Source organism: Moschus berezovskii, chromosome 2 (assembly GCF_049115385.1).
Source record: "Moschus berezovskii isolate FMDL1 chromosome 2, NW_MosBer_1.0, whole genome shotgun sequence".
Taxonomy (NCBI): Eukaryota; Metazoa; Chordata; class Mammalia; order Artiodactyla; family Moschidae; genus Moschus; species Moschus berezovskii.
In genome coordinates, this window is record NC_142461.1 from 46,240,203 (window position 1) to 46,259,899 (window position 19,697).

General features: G+C 42.7%; 1 protein-coding gene across 2 annotated transcripts in view; it reads right to left on the reverse strand.

Annotated features, from left to right (window-relative positions):
• The window catches only part of CDK15 (cyclin dependent kinase 15), an 85,288-nt gene that overhangs the window by 11,439 nt on the left and 54,152 nt on the right, over nt 1–19,697 (reverse strand). For both annotated transcript variants that reach the window (XM_088828329.1, XM_055398111.2), the window contains exon 11: nt 4,316–4,364. In XM_088828329.1, coding sequence (XP_088684455.1) covers nt 4,316–4,364 — 49 coding nt within the window. The remainder of the gene's footprint in view (nt 1–4,315; nt 4,365–19,697) is intronic.

Below are 19,697 nucleotides of genomic sequence, written 5' to 3' on the forward strand. Positions count from 1 at the left end.
TTCAGCCCCCAGCTCACCCCCTCCACCATGGCTCTGGGTACCCTATATACATAAAAGATCTGGAAATTGTAATTATAGAAACAGAAATATATAATTAAGGATTCTTTCTTTGAGGGATACAGCAGCCCCTTGCAAGCAGAAAAGCCCAGTTGGAAATAGGCTCCAAGGGTGGTGAGCACAGAATTCTGGAATGGGAGGAAGGAGAGAAGAGATCCTGGAAAGTGAAACATGAGTAGAAAAAAAAGGCTTGTTTACAGTGATTTTGAAGCTCAGCTCCCAGGGCTTTCTCTAAGAAGCTCTATTTGTTTCCCCTGAGATAGAGCATAAGCAAGAAAGATAATTAAATACCCAAATTACAGTAAGGAAAAATCCTCAAGTTGACCTTATGCTGAATTATAAATTTGGAGTAGAGCAAATCCATTAGTTGAGCAACTACTATGTAGGTGGTTGGATCTGGGAGATACAGGAATGCTATCTTCTGGCAGCTTAATCTAGAGGAGAGGAATCAGACACTAATTAAATGGTTATACAGAAGCATAAACACAACTGTGAAGAAGAAGGTCCAGATACTTGACTTAGGAGGGGGTCAGGGAAGACTCTCCTGAGGAAGCAGCATTTGGGCTGAGAACTGAGGATCTGGGGCGGGGGAGGGGCAGGTGTTGCAGACCCCCAGGGTGAGAGGGAGAAAAGTGATTTTAAAGAAAGAAAGGCCAGCTGGTGGGCCTGGGATAAAGAGAAGAGGGGCTTGTATGAAGCCATGGAGGGTGGCAGGGGCTGACCCTCCAAGCCTGGTGGGTCTTCACGCTTCCTATTTACTTACAAAGTCTGAAAGTCTTTGCTGATCTAGTGCCAATCACTCAAGTACACCCATCTCTAGAGGCCACAGACAGGTTTACAAGTGGAAAGCACAAGACAGAAAACTGCTGATTCTGAGAGGCAGTTAACTGCAGAACTAATGCCTGACTTTCAGAACTAAGTTGCATTGCCATGCAACTCCCCAGATAAACAAAAACAGATGGGCTTTCTTAATGCTGAATGTACACACCAACCTGAAGCCATCAACAGATACCCTTTCCTCCCCAGGTACCATGATGCAGTGATGCTGGAAGCCCTGACCCTGACTCGGAATTTGCCTAATTTTTGCATAAAACTTGCATAAAAACTTTCAGGTATCTGATTCCCATGACATAAAACTGTTTCTGCAAACAGAGAACTTTACCCTCAAACTCAAGAGTAATTGCTTCACAGACTTAAGGCAGAGAAGAAATTTGCAAATCCCTAGTCCTTGCAAATTTCCAGGCCAGTTAGGAGAGAAGGGATCCAGAGGTAGAGGCTGGTTTGAGATTGTAACCCAAAGGGCTGGCAGATATTTTCTCCATCACGGGTGCCCTGCCTAGGCACAGGTTTTCAGGCCAATAAAATAGGAGTCTGGAGTGGGTAAGCGGGTATAAATCAGTAGGACTCAGTATCAGTCTCAAAGGAGAATCAGGGGAAATCTTCTGAAAAAATTTTTAGCCAGTCCATTTTCATTATAGGATGGTGGAGTTGGATATGTGCCCAAACCAGGGCATCCCTCCTAACGTTAGTCCCCTTTCAACGACAAAACCCTTCTCAAAGCCAAGAGTTTTCTCCCGTGATAATCTAGGCCAGTGCTGTCTAACAAAACTTCCGGTGATGATGAACTAAGTAGCTTCAGTTCAGTTCAGTTCAGTTCAGTCGATCAGTCGTGTCCGACTCTCTGCGAACCCATGAATCACAGCACGCCAGGCCTCCCTGTCCATCACCAACTCCCGGAGTTCACTCAAACTCATGTCCACAGAGTCGGTGATGCCATCCAGCCATCTCATTCTCTGTTGTCCCCTTCTCCTCCTGCCCCCAATCCCTCCCACCATCAGAGTCTTTTCCAATCAGTCAACTCGTCGCATGAGGTGGCCGAAGTATTGGAGTTTCAGCTTTAGCATAGGGCTTCCCTGGTGGCTCAGAGGTTAAAGCATCTGCCTCCAATGCGGGAGATCCGGGTTCGATCCCTGGGTCGGGAAGATCCCCTGGAGAAGGAAACGGTAACCCACTCCAGTATTCTTGCCTGGAGAATCCCATGGACGGAGAAGCCTGGTAGGCTACAGTCCACGGGATCGCATAGAGTCGGACACGACTGAGCGACGGAACGGAACGGAACGGATAAGTCCTTCCAATTAGCACCCAAGACTGATCTCCTTTAGAATGGACTGGTTGGATCTCCTTGCAGTCCAAGGGACTCTCAAGAGTCTTCTCCAGCAACACAGTTCAAAAGCATCAATTCTTCGGCGATCAGCTTTCTTCACAGTCCAACTCTCACATCCATACATGACCACTGTCATGTCCAACTCTTTGCGACTCCATGGACTGTAGCCTGCCAGGCTCCTCTGTCCATGGGATTCTCCAGGCAAGAATACTGGAGTGGGTTGCCATGTCCTTCTCCAGGGGATCTTCCTGACTCAGATCAAACCCACGTCTCTTGTGTCTCCTGCATTGGCCGTCAAGTTCTTCTACTGCTAGTGACACCTGCTCCATGATGATGGAAATAGTCTATTTCTGCCCCATCTCATATGGCAACCACTACTCACATGTGCCTAGTGAGCCCTTCAAATGTGGCTACTGCAACTGAGCAACTAATTTTGTTTTTTTGAATTGAAGTACAACTGATTTACAATATTGCACTTGTTTCAGGTGTATAGCATTGTGATTCAGTTTGGGGGGTTTTCTTTTGAAGATTTTACTCCATTATAGTTTATTGTAAGATATTGGACATAATCTCATGCTATACAATCAATCTGTAGAGTAACTCAGTTTTTTAAATCTAATTTTAAATAATTTAAATTGAAATATTCACATGTGGTTAGTGGTTACGGTAGGAGATAGCACATCTCTAGACATTACTCCTTACTTTGAGAATCTGAGCAAACAGAGTCTGAGATAAGGCAGTTGGGCTAAGGCAGAGGTGTTGCATATGGTCAGAAAAGCCAGAGGGATATTGGGCCAATCCAAGTCCCACTCAGCCTGGAAGGAAGGGCTGGTAGGGTAACTGAGAGGGGCTTGCAGTGATTTTCCTGCCATGTGACGGTGCCAACAGCAGCATCATAGAGTAGTAAGATGGTCTGCAGGTTTGGAGCTACCATTATTTTGGAAGCCAGTGGTGAAATGGAAGAGAGCCACAGGACAGCACTAAAGTCCAGATTTCTCTAGCTAGGGGTTAGGGAGCCTGACTATGCTAGCAAGAGAAAGTTTGCACTTCTTGGATGAAATGATAAACAGCAGTTCCCTGGAACCTGTCTCCAAACAGGAGAGTTTCAGGTGATATAGTGCATTTGAAAATAAGAGTGGAGCGTGGGGATACCCTGGGGAGAATCGTCCCTCCCAAAAAAAGATCCTTTGCTAGTCCACAGTTCTGTGTTCCGACCTATTTTACTCTTTGTGCTCTGATATTCACTCTCTATGGAGGCTTTTTAAAAGCACATGAACAGTAACTATGAAAAAAAAAATCAAACAAACTTTGGCTGGGTTAAACCCTACCACATTTTCAGGGAATAACAGCATTCAAACGTTCAGTTGGGATGTCTTTCCCTTCTCCCCACCTGGGAGAGTGTGTTTTTCTTTGACATTTGAGCTCCTTTCCCCTGTCTCTGATGTTTTCCTCACTGCCCTTTTTGCCTCCTCACTGAAGCAAAAAGAACAGAGCCTTGGCTAATTACTCTCAGATCAAATAATACTGGTTATTGTAATTGGTCATTGTCCGAAAACACTGAGTTCTTCTTAGCCCTGAGGTTGCCTGGCACAGCTTAGTTAGCTAACTATTCCGGGAATGTCTCTATTATCTGTTTTACTTTGCTAAAGAAACTAGGGATTTGTTGAAAGCTGGTAATAAAAGTCTGCCCTGGTCTGAGCTGAGACTGCGTAGAGAGGGCCTGGGAAAGCATGACCTCCATGAATCACGTTGCCTGCCTCTTCCAATAGCCACTCAATGATGTTATTTGGTTTCTCTGTGTCGAAGAATAATAAACCCACTAGGTTTTCTTACAGGCCAAAACTCCCTCATTCTCAGGGCCTCGGGCATGGTTGAGGGGCACAAAACAATTTTAATGACCAAACTCACTGAAAGTAAAATGGTTCATAGAGAAAAGCTAACAGACTCACAGGTGGCTGCCTCTTCAAGAGGCATCTTCGTGGGGTTTGGGCCCCCAGATCAAGGTGCTCAGGGGCTGGGTGTTCAGTGGACTGAGGCTGAGTGAAATGTCCCTTCAGCCCTGCTGAAAGGTAAGCTTTCCAAGGTGGTTCTTACCTGTTGAAGACATTCTGAAGGCTCTGAGGCTTAGGCAGTGGGAACCATTCTGAAAAACATACACAGACATGTTAAAAGACAAAAACAACCCTAAAATCCTATTGCCAAAAGTACTATCAAAATTCTAAATGCTCCTCTTGGCTTGGGGTAATACAGAATCCAGCCATCAGATGGGCAAACCAAATGAACTTAAGGGCTTGTCTCCCTCTGAAATTTTATGATTCTGTGGATGGTCACTATACTGGGTTGAACTGTGTCCTTCTACCAAATTCATATGCCAAAGTCCTAGCCCCAAATACCTCAGAATTGGGCCTTATTTTGACATAGGATTGTTATAGTTAATTAAGATGAGGTCATTAGAGTGGGCTTTAATTCAATATGACCAGGGTCCAAATAAAAAGGGAAGCTTTGGATACAGACCTGGACATGTATGACGGAAGACAAAGACAATATGAAGAGGCAGAAGAAGATAGCCATCTACAAGCCAAGAAGAGAGGCCTGAGCATATCCTTCTGTCAGAGCCTTGAAGGAAGGAATCCTGACAACACCTCAGCTTCAGATCTAGCCTCCAGAGTGTGAGACAGTACATTTCCATGGCTTAAGCCACTCAGTTTGTGGCACTTCGTTATGGCATTCCTAGCAAACTAAACTAATACAATCACAATACTCAACATCTGGTGTGTGCAGAACACGTGTGAGTGCTGGGAGAACACACAGGTAATCGTGAGAAACGTCCCCACTCTTACCAAGCTTATAATTCATTTGAGAAAACAAAACTGCTCCCCTCCAAGAAAATTCATGTGACAAGTGAGGCGGCAAAGTCTCAAAGACTCAAAAATGGTAAAAAGGAAAGGGACTAATTTTATATGTCACTTACAGTAAAAATGGAAGTGAATCCTGGCTTGAATAATCCAACATGGATGAAAATAAGATTTTTAATTTTCATTGGAGCACTCCTTACAACATTTACATGTGGACACATGTTTTTCTATTATTTTTTTTTATATTGACACTGTTTAATCCAAAATGAAATCTGTAAAAGGAGATGATTTCGTATTCATTCAAGAAATACTAGTTAAATGCTTACTCCGTGTTAAGTGATAAAAGGGGCTGCAGTGACACAAGCTGGTGCTGCTTCAATCCTATTTCTGCCTCCAAATTGAGAAAAGAGTATTTTAACTCTCATCCAAAATTATATCTTTGTTTTATACCTTCCTTGGGCCTGAAATGTAATCATTTTGGTTTTAAAAGCTTTCTTCTTCCAACTCCTATAGGAATGGGATACACCAAGACTGTTTATTCAACAAAGAATCTAATGTAGCTGGGCAAAAAGTGGTTTTGGTAATACCAACCTATTGGTGTCTGTAAGTGTACAGAAAAGAACCCTGGAAAACCACTCACCTGATTGCAATAATGATAATGGGGGCTTACCCTATTCACTTCTATACTTATTTTCTTACATTTATTTTTAAACAAAAATCACATATTACTGTGTAACTTCAAAAGTAAGTTCAATTAAAGATGGACTTTATGGTGTTAAGAGTCGGGGAGTGAAAGGCATGATCAAAGAACATGATTTAAGCTGAGTTTTCAAGATCAGATGCAATCAAATGTGAGCCAGTTGGGAGACTGGGATTGACCTCTGTGCACTGCCATGTGTAAAACAGATCACTAGTGGGAAGCTGCTGTATAGCACAGGGAACTCAGCCCAGTGCTCTGTGCTGACCTAGAGGGGTAGGATGGGGACTGGAGGTAGGAGGGAGGTCCAAGATGGAGGAGATCTATGCATACAAATAGCTGATTCAGTTCATTGTACAGTGGAGGCTTAACACAACATTATAAAGCAAGTATACCTCCCTGGTGGCTCAGAGGTTAAAGCATCTGCCTCCAATGCAGGAGACCCGGGTTCGATCCCTGGGTTGGGAAGATCCCCTGGAGAAGGAAACGGTAACCCACTCCAGTATTCTTGCCTGGAGAATCCTGTGGATGGAGAAGCCTGGTAGGCTACAGTCCACGGGGTCGCATAGAGTCGGACACGACTGAGCGATGGAACAGAACAGATACCTCCCCGCCTCAAAGAAAAGTGAGCCACTCTGCTGTCATTTCACAGTCCCAGGTGGGCACTAAGGGAAGTCCTTGTCTGTACTGGCTGTTTACTTTCTCTCCAGAAGATTGTGCCCAAATTCAAATAACCAGTAAAGATCAGAATACCTGGCATTCATTCAGAACATTCATTTCCAAACTACTTTCTGCTGCCTATTGATAGTTTTCCCTGGCCAAACAAAATTAAAATATGTCTTAATCCAGTCGTATCTCAATTTCCAATCAGTGTAGTGAAATCCAGTTCAAAGCTTTCCCATGTTTTATTTATGTCTTCAACGAGCCCTATGTGCTGGGGGTTTGGGCGTTTAGTATTTTAATACAATTGCTGGCTTTAGTATTCTTGTTGAGCATGGGTTTGAAACTGCTGCTTCAGGTTCATGGAGACCTTAAGCAAGACACTTTCACTATGGCCAGGCTGTTTCTGTACCTCAAGTTGGAGGTCATGGTCACCTCACAAAGACAAAGTGATTTGTTGAATTTACGGATATAGTAAGATAATGAATGGAATGTGCCGGCCTCAGCATTAAACAAAATAAATCCTCTTGGCTTTTCCTTCTTCCTCGTCCTTTGAAAAGTGATGGGCAATGTAAACTGTATGTAGTTGGGACTCTGACTTGCATTTTGAATCCACACTAATGCCACAAGATCAAACCAGTCAATTCTAAAGGAGATCAACCCTGAATATTTGTTGGAAGGACTGAGGCTAAAGCTGAAGCCCTAATAATTTGGCCACCTGAGGTGAAGAGCCGACTCATTGGAAAAGACCCTGATGCTGGGAACGACTGAGGACAGAAGGAGAGGGGGACGACAGAGGATGAGATGGTTGGAGTAGATCATCGACTCAATGGACATGAATTTGAGCAAACTCTGGGAGATAGTGAAGGACAGGGAAGCCTGGCGTGCTGCAGTCCGTGGGATCACAAAGATTTGGACACAACTTGGTGACTGAGTACCAACATGCCACTTAACAGCTGTGTGACTTGAGGGTGTTGCTCACTGGGTCTCAGTTTCCCCATCTGCAGAAAGGAGACAATTATAGCTCCTACTGCACGGGGTTATTGGGAGAATTAGAACAATGAGTGTAGTGTAAGTATTTCCTTACCCTTTGCCGCTTTTCTTTCTGCCTCTTTCTCTCATGTGGTGTATCATATCTTTCTCTTTCCTCCCAGGTGTCTCTGCCTTATTGTTCTCCTTGGAAACCCATAACTTGCTGTTTCATTCTACTGAAATGTTAATGTGTTCCAAGCTTGAGTTCTCACAAGCCTGGCTTCTGAGTCTTTGGTGTGGGCCAGAGGTGTGGGCCTTAGCTGTGTGGTGCAGCAACATGAACACAGCCTGGGCTCACACATCTCCTTTCTGCCACTTCTGAGCTCTGGGATTTGGGGGAAATTACTTCACCTCTATAGTTAAGTGACTCGGTAGTTTCTCATCTGTAAAGTTGGAACCCTTTTCCAGTTGCCTGGGAGGATAAGATAAGATTAAGCACTTGGCCTGTAGTAGGCGCTCAATCAATGTCAGTCTCATTTCTTTTACTTTTTCTCCTTGGTTCTACCTTTCATTTTGGAGAGACACCTAGTCTCACACAGTGGTCCTCAAGCCAAGCAGCACACTAGCATCACCTGGGAGAGTTTTTAACCAAAAGGATACTTCAGCTTCACCCCACAGAGCCTGCTTCAGTGAGCCTGGGGAGGCCCACATTGGTCCATTATTGTGTTATGATGATATTTAATGGGGTCTTCCCAGGTGGCGCTAGTGATAAGAACCCACCTCCAATGCAGGAGACATAAGAGACACAGATTCCATTCCTGGGTTGGAAAGATTCCTTGAAGGAGGGCATGGCAACCCATTCCAGTACTCTTGCCTGGAGAATCCCATGGACAGAGGAGCCTGGTGGTCTACAGTGCATGGGGGTCACAAAATGTTGGACACAACTGAAGTGACTTAGCACGCACAAATGCACAATGTTTAATGACCTCCAGATGTTTATAGAGTGGCACTAAATGAAGGAGAGGACACTGGTCTAGCAAGGAGGGCAGGGTGGACCACCCACCAGCAACTCCCACACACTTCTCTGAGGCCCATTTCCTTAAGTGGGCTTGGGAAAATTCAATTAATCAATGGACATGAAAATTGCTGAATATCATGTCTGATGCCTACTTCACATGTTTTTCAAGGATGTGAAAAAGGAAGCATAATGAGAAAAAAATCAGCCCCTGAGGCCTGGCGTGCTGTGATTCATGGGGTTGCAAAGAGTCAGACACGACTGAATGACTGAACTGAACTGAACTGAAAGAGTAGAGGATGACTTGTAAGAGTGGCTCCAGGAGGCTATGACACAACGTTGAACTTCAAGTTCTGTGTCTTGTGTAGACTGGGCTTGACTCTCTTCCCACATCTCTTCTGTAGCTATGTGAGCCCAGATAGAGGGGCTGAGGGGTCCAGGGTCAGCCAGGTTGCTATTATAAAGGCAAGCCCTGTGCCTGTCTGTGGCCAGCCCTCCACACTTTTGCAGATAATTTGCTGCTGAGTGACCTTGCCTTGCCCCCATTGATTTTTCCCAGTAGTTAAACTGCAAGCAATCAATTGAGAGTGATCCGCAAACAGCCATTTTCAGTTCAGTTCAGTCGCTCAGTCGTGTCTGACTCTGAGACCCCATGAACCACAGCATGCCAGGCCTTCCTGTCCATCACCAACTCCCGGAGTTTACCCAAACTCATGCCCATTGAGTCAGTGATGTTATCCAACCATCTCTTCCTCTGTCGTCCCCTTCTCCTCCTGCCCTCAATCTTTCCCAGCATCAGGGTCTTTTCAAATGAGTCAGCTCTTCGCATCAGGTGGCCAAAATATTGGCGTTTCAGCTTCAACATCAGTCCTTCCAATGAACACCCAGGACTGATTTCCTTTAGGATGGACTGGTTGAATCTCCTTGCAGTCCAAGGGACTCTCAAAAGTCTTCTCCAACACCACAGTTCAAAAGCATCAATTCTTTGGCACTCAGCTTTCTTTATAGTCCAACTCTCATATCCATACATGACTACTGGAAAACAGTCATTTTACCCAGTGTCATTTCAAGACAAGTCTGTTTCTCTGGTTTCAATAACCTCTCAAATCATAGACCTGTAGGTAGCTTATTAACCTTTTCCTTCCAAAGATGATGGTAAATCATTAGACCAGATTCTTCTCCATCTCCCTGGTGGCTCAGAGGTAAAGCCTCTACCTGCAATGCGGGAGACCCGGGTTTGATCCCTGGGTCAGGAAGATCCCCTGGAGAAGGAAATGGCAACCCACTCCAGTACTGTTGCCTGGAAAATTCCATGGGCTACAATCCATGGGGTCACAAAGAGTCGGACACGGCTGAGTGACTTCACTTTCACTTTTCTTTCCTCCATCTCCTCCTGCAGTTCTCTTTAAAGAAGTTCTCCTTTGAGTTCAATTGGAATTTGAGGCAGGAGGAGCAAAGTACATTGCAAAAGGCAAATTTGAAAGTTGAACATTTTCTTTGAGAAGATAAACAAAATTGACAAACCACTAGCCAGACTCATCAAGAAAAAAAGGGAGAAAAATCAAATCAACAAAATCAGAAATGAAAAAGGAGAGGTTACAACAGATAATGCAGAGATACAAACAATCATAAGAGAATATTATGAGCAACTATATGCTAATAAAGTAGACAACTTAGAGGAAATGGATAGATTCTTAGAAAACTTCAACCTCCCAAGACTGAACCATGAAGAAACAGAAATTATGAACAAGCCAATTACAAAATCAAAACTGTGATTAAAAATCTCCCAAAAAACAAAAACCCAGGGCCAGATGGCTTCAGAATTCATAGGGGAATTCTATGAAACATTTAGAGAAGAGCTAATGCCTATTTTTCTGAAATTCTTCCAAAAAATTGCAGAGGAAGGAACACTTCCAAACACATTCTATGAGGCCACAATCACCCAGATACCAAAACCAGGCAAAGACAACAAAAAAGAAAATTATAGGCCAATATCACTGATAAACATAGATGCAAAAATCCTCAACAAAATTCTAGCAAACAGAATTCAACAACACTTTAAAAAGCTCATACACCATGATCAAGTTGGGTTTATTCCAGGGATGCAAGAATTCTTCAGTATATGCAGATCAATCAATGTGATACAGCATATCAACAAATTGAAAGATAAAAACCATATGATCATCTCAATAGATGCAGAAAAAGCCTTCAACAAAATTCAGCACCCATTTATGATTAAAACATTTCAAAAAATGGGCATAGAAGGAACCTACCTCAACATAGTAAAGGCCAGATATGATAAACCCACAGCAAACATTATTCTCAATGGTGAAAAACTAAAAGCATTCCCTCTAAGATCAGGGACAAGACAAGGGTGTCCACTCTCACCACTATTATTCAACATAGTTTTGGAAGTCCTGGCTATGACAATTAGAAGAAAAAGAAATAAAAGGAATCCAGATCAGAAAAGAAGTAAATTCTCACTGTTTGCAGATGACATGATACTATACAGAGAAAACCCTGAAGAAACTATCATGAAATTACTAGATCTAATCAGTGAAATCAGCAGTCACAGGATACAAGGTCAATACACAGAAATGACTTGCATTCCTATATACTAACAATGAAAAATCAGAAAGAGAAATAAGGAATCAATCCCATTCACCACTGCAACAACAACAAATACCTGGGGAAAAAATCTACCTAAGGAGACAAAAGAACTCTATACAGAAAAATATAAGACACTGGTGAAAGAAATCAAAGATGACATAAACTGATAGAGAAATGTTCCATGTTCCTGGGTAGGGAGAATCAATCTTGTGAAAGGACTATACTACCAAATGCAATCTACAGAGTCAATGTGATTCCTATGAAATTACCAAAGGCATTTTTCACAGAACTAGAACAAAAATATTCACAATTCATATGGAAGCACAAAATACTCCAAATAGCCAAAGCAGTCTTGAGAAAGAAGAATGGAGCTGGAGGAATCAACCTTCCTGACTTCAGACTATATTACAAAGCTATGGTCATCAAGACAGTATGGTACTGGCATAAAAACAGAAATACAGACCAATGGAAGAAGACAGAGAGCCCAGAGATAAACCCATGCACCTATGGGTACCTTATTTTTGACAAAGGAAGCAAGAATATACAATGGGGCAAAGATACCCTGTTCAATAAGTGGTTCTGGGAAAACTGGACAGCTACACGCAAAAGAATGAAATTAGAACACTTCCTAATGCCATACACAAAGATAAACTCAAAATGGATTAAAGACCTAAATGTAAGCCAGAAACTATAAAACTCACAGAAAACATAAGCAGAACACTCAATGACATAACTCAAAGCAAGATCTTCTATGACCCACCTCCTAGACTAATGAAAATAAAAACAAAAATAAATAAGTGGGACCTAATTAAACATAAAAGCTTTTGCACAGCAAAGGAAACTACAAACAAGATGAAAATACAACCCTTCAGTTCAGTTCAGTTCAGTCGCTCAGTCGTGTCTGACTCTGCGACCCCATGAATCACAGCACTCCAGGCTTCCCTGTCCATCACCAACTCCCGGAGTTCACTCAAACTCACGTCCATCGAGTCGGTGATGCCATCCAGCCATCTCATTCTCTGTTGTCCCCTTCTCCTCCTGCCCCCAATCCCTCCCAGCATCAGAGTCTTTTCCAATCAGTCAACTCGTCGCATGAGGTGGCCGAAGTATTGGAGTTTCAGCTTTAACATAAGTCCTTCCAATTAGCACCCAAGACTGATCTCCTTTAGAATGGACTGGTTGGATCTCCTTGCAGTTCAAGGGACTCTCAAGAGTCTTCTCCAACACCACAGTTCAAAAGCATCAATTCTTCGGCGATCAGCTTTCTTCACAGTCCAACTCTCACATCCATACATGACCACGGGAAAAACCATAGCCTTGACTAGACGGACCTTTGTTGGCAAAGTAATGTCTCTGATTTTTAATATGCTATCTAGGTTGGTCATAACTTTCCTTCCAAGGAGTAAGCGTCTTTTAATTTCATGGCGGCAATCAGTATCCGCAGTGATTTTGGAGCCCCCCAGAATAAAGTCTGACACTGTTTCCACTGTTTCTCCATCTATTTCCCATGAAGTGATGGGGACCAGATGCCATGATTTAGTTTTCTGAATGTTGAGCTTTAAGCCAACTTTTTCATTCTCCTCTTTCACTTTCATCAAGAGGCTCTTTAGTTCTTCTTCACTTTCTGCCATAAGGGTGGTATCATCTGCATATCTGAGGTTATTGATATTTCTCCTGGCAATCTTGATTCCAGCTTGTGCTTCTTCCAGCCCAGCGTTCCTCATGATGTACTCTGCATATAAGTTAAATAAGCAGGGTGACAATATACAGCATTGACATACTCCTTTTCCTATTTGGAACCAGTCTGTTGTTCAATGTCCAGTTCTGTTGCTTCCTGACCTGCATATAGGTTTCTCAAGAGGCAGGTCAGGTGGTCTAGGATTCCCACCTCTTTCAGAATGTTCCACAGTTTATTGTGATCCACACAGTCAAAGGCTTTGGCATAGTCAATGAAGCAGAAATAGATGTTTTTCTGGAACTCTCCTGCTTTTCTGATGATCATCGGATGTTGGCAATTTGATCTCTGGTTCCTCTGCCTTTTCTAAATCCAGCTTGAATATCTGGAAGTTCATGGTTCACGTATTGCTGAAGCCTGGCCTGGAGAATTTTGAGCATGACTTTACTAGCATGTGAGATGAGTGCAATAGTGCGGTAGTTTGAGCTTTGGCATTGCCTTTCTTTGGGATTGGAATGACCTTTTCCAGTCTTGTGGCCACTGCTGAGTTTTCCAAATTTGCTGGCATATTGAGTGCAGCACTTTCACAGCATTATCTTTCAGGATCTGAAATAGCTCAACTGGAATTCCATCACCTCCACTAGCTTTGTTCGTAGTGATGCTTTCTAAGGCCCACTTGACTTCACATTCCAAGATGTCTGGCTCTAGGTGAGTGATCACACCATCATGATTATCTTGGTCGTGAAGATCTTTTTTGTACAGTTCTTCTATGTATTCTTGCCACCTCTTCTTAATATCTTCTGCTTCTGTTAGGTCCATACCATTTCCAGCCTTTATCGAGCCCATCTTTGGATACAACCCTTAGAATGGGAGAAAATAATAGCAAAGGAAACAACTGACAAAGAATTAATTTCCAAAATATACAAGCTTATACAATTCAATACCAGAAAAACGAACAACCCAACCAAAAAGTGGAAAAAAGACCTAAACACTTTTCTCCAAAGAAGACATACAGATGGATAACAAATAAATGAAAAGATGCTTAACAGTGCTTATTATTAAAGAAATGCAAATCAAAACTATAATGAGCTATCACCTCACACCTGTCAGAATGGCCATCATCAAAAAGCCTACAAACAATAAATGCTAGAGAGGGTGGAGAAAAGGGAATACTCTTGCACTGCTGGTGGGAATGTAAATTGATACAGCCACTATGGAAGACAGTATGGAAATTCCTTGAAAAACTAGGAATAAAACTACCATATTACCCAGCCATCCCACTTCTAGGCATATACCCTGGGGAAACCAAAATTGAAAAAGACACAGGTAACTCAGTGTTCATTGCAGCACTATTTACAATAGCTAGAACACGGAAGCAACTTAGATGTCCATTGACAGATGAATGGATAAAGAAGCTGTGGTACATATATACAGTGGAATATTACTCAGCCATAAAAATGAATGCAGTCAGTTCTAATGAGGTGGACAAACCTAGAGCCTATTATACAGAGCCTATTATACAGAGGAAGTCAGAAAGAGAGAAATATCATATACTGCTGCATATATGTGGAATCTAAAAAGATGGTGCTGATGAATTTATTAGCAGGGTAGCAATGGAGAAACAGACATAGAGAACAGACCTATGGACGGGGTGGGGGGGAAGGGGACGAGGGGAAGGGGACGAGGGAGAGAGTGAGATATAGGGAGAGAGTAACATGGAAATTTACAAACCATATGTAAAATAGGTAGCCAATAGGAATCTGCTGTATGACTCAGGGAACTCAAACAGGGGCTCTGTGACAATCTAGAGGGATGGGATGGGGAGAGAGATGTGAGGGAGGTTCCTGAGGGAGGGGACATGGGTGTACCTATGGCTGATTCTTATTGATGTTTGACAGAAAACAACAAAATTCTGTAAAGCAATTATCCTTCAATTAAAGAGTAAAGTGGCAAATAAATAAACAAATAAAAGCTGAACATTTTAACTTCCCAACTGAATGGAGTAAAAGTAAAATGAGGGCCCACCTGTTGCTACCACAGTAATACAATGCATTTTTCACAAGCCTTTCAGAAAGCTCATTTCACAAGTGATTCAAGTCAACAGAGGTTTGTTGGTTGGTTGATAAAACATCACCATGACCATTTGGAGCCTTAGCTCAAAGTGAAACATTTTCTAGTTACTATAGTCTTAGCACAATTACCCTATGCTTATCTTATAGCCCGGTCTACTGATCTACACCTCTGGAATGTCCCAAACCCAATGCATTCTTAAGATACCATATGTTTAGATAGTTGATAATGCTGTTAGCCTTATTTTGGTATCTCCAGCAGGAACTTTAAAGTGGCTTTGCAAAAAATCTGTAGCTTTTCTATCTCACCCTCAGCCTCAGCCCATATACACACACTCACACCCTCCCAGCTGCTCACCCTCCTTTCTCAGGTGGCTGGCTTAGAAATTGCCTTAGTCTTTTGCTCAAGACGTCTGAACTTGGCTTTGCATTACCAGGCTCTCGATTCCTGTTTGAGTATCACTGGGACGCCAAAAGGCAGTGCTCTCATGCAGGGCGCTACTTGGCAACTTCAATTTGCATTGGAGGCTTTATCACTATTCCAGAGAGAGACAGTGAAAGTCTCTCAGTTGTGTCCGACTCTTTGCGACCCCATGGACTGTCAGGGGTCCTCTGACAGGTTCCTCTGTCCATGGAATTCTCCAGGCCAGAATACTGGAGTGGGTAGCTGTTTCCTTCTCCAGGGGATCTTCTCAACACAGGGATCAGACCCAGGTCTCTAGCATTGTGGGTGGATTCTTTACTGTCTGAGCCACCAGGGAAGCCCCACCCACTATTCTAATCTTGCATCAAAACTTTTTGTGGATTCTCTAAGAAAATATTCCAGCCTCAGAAGCCTGTTCCTAAGGTAATTTGGTCTATATAGCAGAAGGGGAAACTAGGTTTTGCTCCCGGTGCGTGGATGGAGAGGGTGGAGGTGACAGAAGGTGTCAGGAGTCTCCCCTCTCCTGGAGGCAGTGCTCTGTTTAATGTCTGTCCACCTTCAAAGTCGATGTTTGACCTATAGCTTGATCATGTCTTCCGGTGTTATGGTATTTAATGATGCATCATTTGGCAACATATATCATTTCCTCTGTGGTCTCTACAAACATTTACGGGCCCCACATGCTGCTGTTGTGTTCAGTGCTGGAAATGCACAGACATGGTACTTGGTGCTCCCCCCTAATTTATGATTTTCATGGGATCATGGTCTTTGCCAGCCCCTCTGGCTCTTCTTTCTCAGCTTTCAAAGAACCCATTCCCTCTACCAGAGCCTTCAGTATTGATTCCCATGAATTCCATTGTAGTCTTTCTCTACACACTCCCTTGGGCAACTGAATTCACACCTGGAGTTTTAAATACCACTTTAAGCAGATGACTTCCAATTTTGTATTTCTATATTAGATCCCTATAATCACAGGTTTCTACTTCTTTCTTTCTCTTTTTTTTTTGCTATGCTGAGTGGCTTGTGGGAAACTTAGTTCCCCTATCAGGGATAGAACCCGGGCTCTAGGCAGTCAGAACACAGAGTCCTAACCACTGGGTCACCAGGGAGGTCCCCACAGGCTTGTCTTTCTATTATAATTGCTTTTTAGATATCCCCTCTTGGTGGTTTCACAGATAGCTTAAATTCAAAATGTTCAAACCTTATTACGTTCCCCACAATCCGTTCCTTCCCCACTTTATTTCCTGTGCCAGTAAATGGTACTATCCTTCTCTCACCCACTGGATTTCGGTTTCTCTTTCACAGGTCAAATCCAGTCAGCTACAACCTCCCCTTGACTGTACCTCCCTCTTGCTTTTTAGATTTACCCCAACATTCCTCATCCATTCCCACTGCTCTGGTTGAGACTTCCTACTGATCTTCTAGAATCTAGAGCATTGCCATACTGACTACCACCAATTTAATTCTACATGTAGCCTTCCAAGCAATTTTTTCTAAAATTTAAATCCTGCCATATCTCTTCCCTACTAACAACCATCCAATGCCTTCTCTTTGTTTATTAGTCAAGTCTAATCCTTAGGATGTTTACAAATAATTTTCCAATCTGGTTGCTGTCTACCCTTCCAGGTTAATTTCCAGCAATTGTTGTTTTAGTCACTAAGTTGTGTCTGACTCTTGTGACCCCATGAACCGTAGCCCCGTCAGGCTCTTCTGTCCATGGGATTTCCCCAGGTAAAAATACTGGAGTCGGTTGCCCTTTCCTTCTCCAGAGAATCTTCCTGACCCAGGGATCAAGCCTGTCTCCTAAATTAGCAAGTGGATTCTTTACCAATGAGCCACCTGGGAAGCCCCAATCTCTAGCAATAGTCTGCCATAAAGCCAACATTCTAGCTACCCTGAACAATTCACCTACTTTTATAATAAGTAAACCGACTTCCCTACTCCTCTGTTGAGTTCCTTTGTCTGGAATGTCCTTCCCCTCTTGCTCACGTAGAGAAAGCCCACTTCATTATTCTTGAAACCCAGTGCACATCTCTTTATCCCAAACAGTTCCTAGATTCCCCAGACAACCAAGGCATTTTTTCCTAGTGTTCCTAGAGCTCCTCAGGGGACCCTGCTATAATAATACTTGCCACACTTTATTATTTATTTGTTTCTCCCTCTAGACTGTATGCCTTGAAGGCAGGTATCAATGTCTTATTTATTTCTGAGTCTGAGTCCCAGCATCTAGCATGCAATAAATAATTGTTGAACAAATGAAAAATCGATGCTTGGGTGAAAAAATTAAAAAATGAGATAAATTTACTAAACCTTATTCTTAAAATGTAAAAGTAATTCAAGACAGCCCACTTGTGATTTCCACTGTATATCTTACAGAGATCCATGATGCCAGGCACTGGCTATGGGGCTGGGGAAGGAGCCTGTTTTGAACCAGATCCAAGATGCTTATGACCGTAAGGCTTTTTTCTTGAACTGGGAAGAAACACAGCAGGATGTTACTTGCAAAAAAATTCTTTTTAACCTGCTTTCTTTCAATTGAAATTTTTCATAGTCTTAATTACTTTGAGATCATCCAGTTCCCCCAATAAAAACTAATTATTGAAATAAAATTAATTAAAGATGAGAAAACTAAAAATAAATGTAGAGACTATTAATGAAGATCAAAGTGGGCCGTGTATATAAACGAATTTCACTGCCTTATTTGGGGGACAGGTTAATAAAGATGTTAATTGTAACTCCCAGGAGCTTTTGCCACACTCCAGAGGTGTGACAGCGATGAGCCTGATGGTGGTTCAGACTCCGTGAACACCGTGGATTCATTAGTTGCAGTGAGGGGTCCCAGGGCAGGGGTTCCACTCACATTACACTCCAGAAACATGTTGCCAAGCTCACAGATTCTAAAAGCAAATCAGGGTTAAAGGACATAATCGTTTGAAAATGAGCATGGAAAAATGTTATTGGCTAATGCCAGCCTAGGGCATTGCTTTATTACCAAATTATATTTGTCCTTGGAAATTATATTTGCTTATGGAATCACCTATGAGCACCAACTTGGAGTCCAACAGATTGGATATTCTGCGTCACCCTGGCCAGGTAACCCTGGGCAAGACACATACCTCCCCAAGCCTCAGCTCTCTCATCTATAAAGTAGAAATGATAACACTGCCCCTATCTGATAGGGCTGTAGTGAAGCCAAGTAGAATTATGCATGTAAAGTGCCTTGTTGCTCAGTCATGTCCAACTCTTTGTGATCTTATGGACTGCAGCATACCAGGCTTCCCTGTCCTTCACCATTTCCCAGAGCTTGCTCAAACTCATGTCCATCGAGTCAGTGATGCCATCCAACCATCTCATCCTCTGTTGTTCCCTTCTCCTCCTGCCTTTAATCTTTCCCAGCATCAGGGTCTTTTCCAAGGAGTTAACTCTACATATCATGTGGCCAAAGTGTTGGAGCTTCAGCTTCAACATAAGTCCTTCCAATGAACATTCAGGGTTGATTTCCTTTAGGATGGACTAGTTGTATCTCCTTGCAGTCCAAGGGACTCTCAAGAGTCTTCTCCAACACCACAGTTCAAAAGCATCAGTTCTTCAATGCTCAGCCTTCTTTATGGTCCAACTCTCACATCCATACATGACTACTGGAAAAACCATAGCTTTGACTAGACAGACCTTTGTTGGCAAAGTGATGTCTCTGCTTTTTAATATGCTGTCTAGATTTGTCATAGCTTTTCTTTCAAGGAGCAAGTATCTTTTAATTTCATGGCTGCAGTCACCATCTGCAGTGATTTTGGAGCCCAAGAAAATAAAATCTGTCACTGTTTCCATTGTTTCCCCATCTATATGCCATGAATTGATGGAACCACATGCTGTGACTTTTTTGTTTTTTGAATGTTGAGTTTTAAGCCACCTTTTTCACTCTCCTCTTTCACTTTAATCAAGAGGCTCTTTAGTTACTCTTCACTTTCTGCCATAAGGGTGGTGTCATCTGCATATCTGAGGTTATTGATATTTCTCCCAGCAATCTTGATTCCAGCTTGTGCTTCATCCAGCCTGGCATTTCGCATGATGTACTCTCCATATAAGTTAAATAAGCAGGGTGACAATATACAGCCTTGATGCACTCCTTTCCCAGTCTGGAACCAGTCCGTTGTTCCATGTCTGGTTCTGATTGTTGCTTCTTGACCTGCACACAGGTTTCTCAGGAGAAATGAAAAGGCTAAGCCAAAGTAGAAACAATGCCCAGGTGTGGATGTGTCTTGTGGTGAAAGTAAAGTCTGATGCGGTAAAAGAACAATACTACATAGGAACGTGAAATGTTAGGTCCATGTATCAAGGTAAATTGGAAGTGGTCAAACAGGAGATGGCAAGAGTGAACATCGACATTTTAGGAATCAGTGAACTAAAATGGATGGGAATGGGCCAATTTAATTCAGATGACCATTCTATCTACTACTATGGGCAAGAATCCTGTAGAAGAAATGGAGTAGCCCTCATGGTCA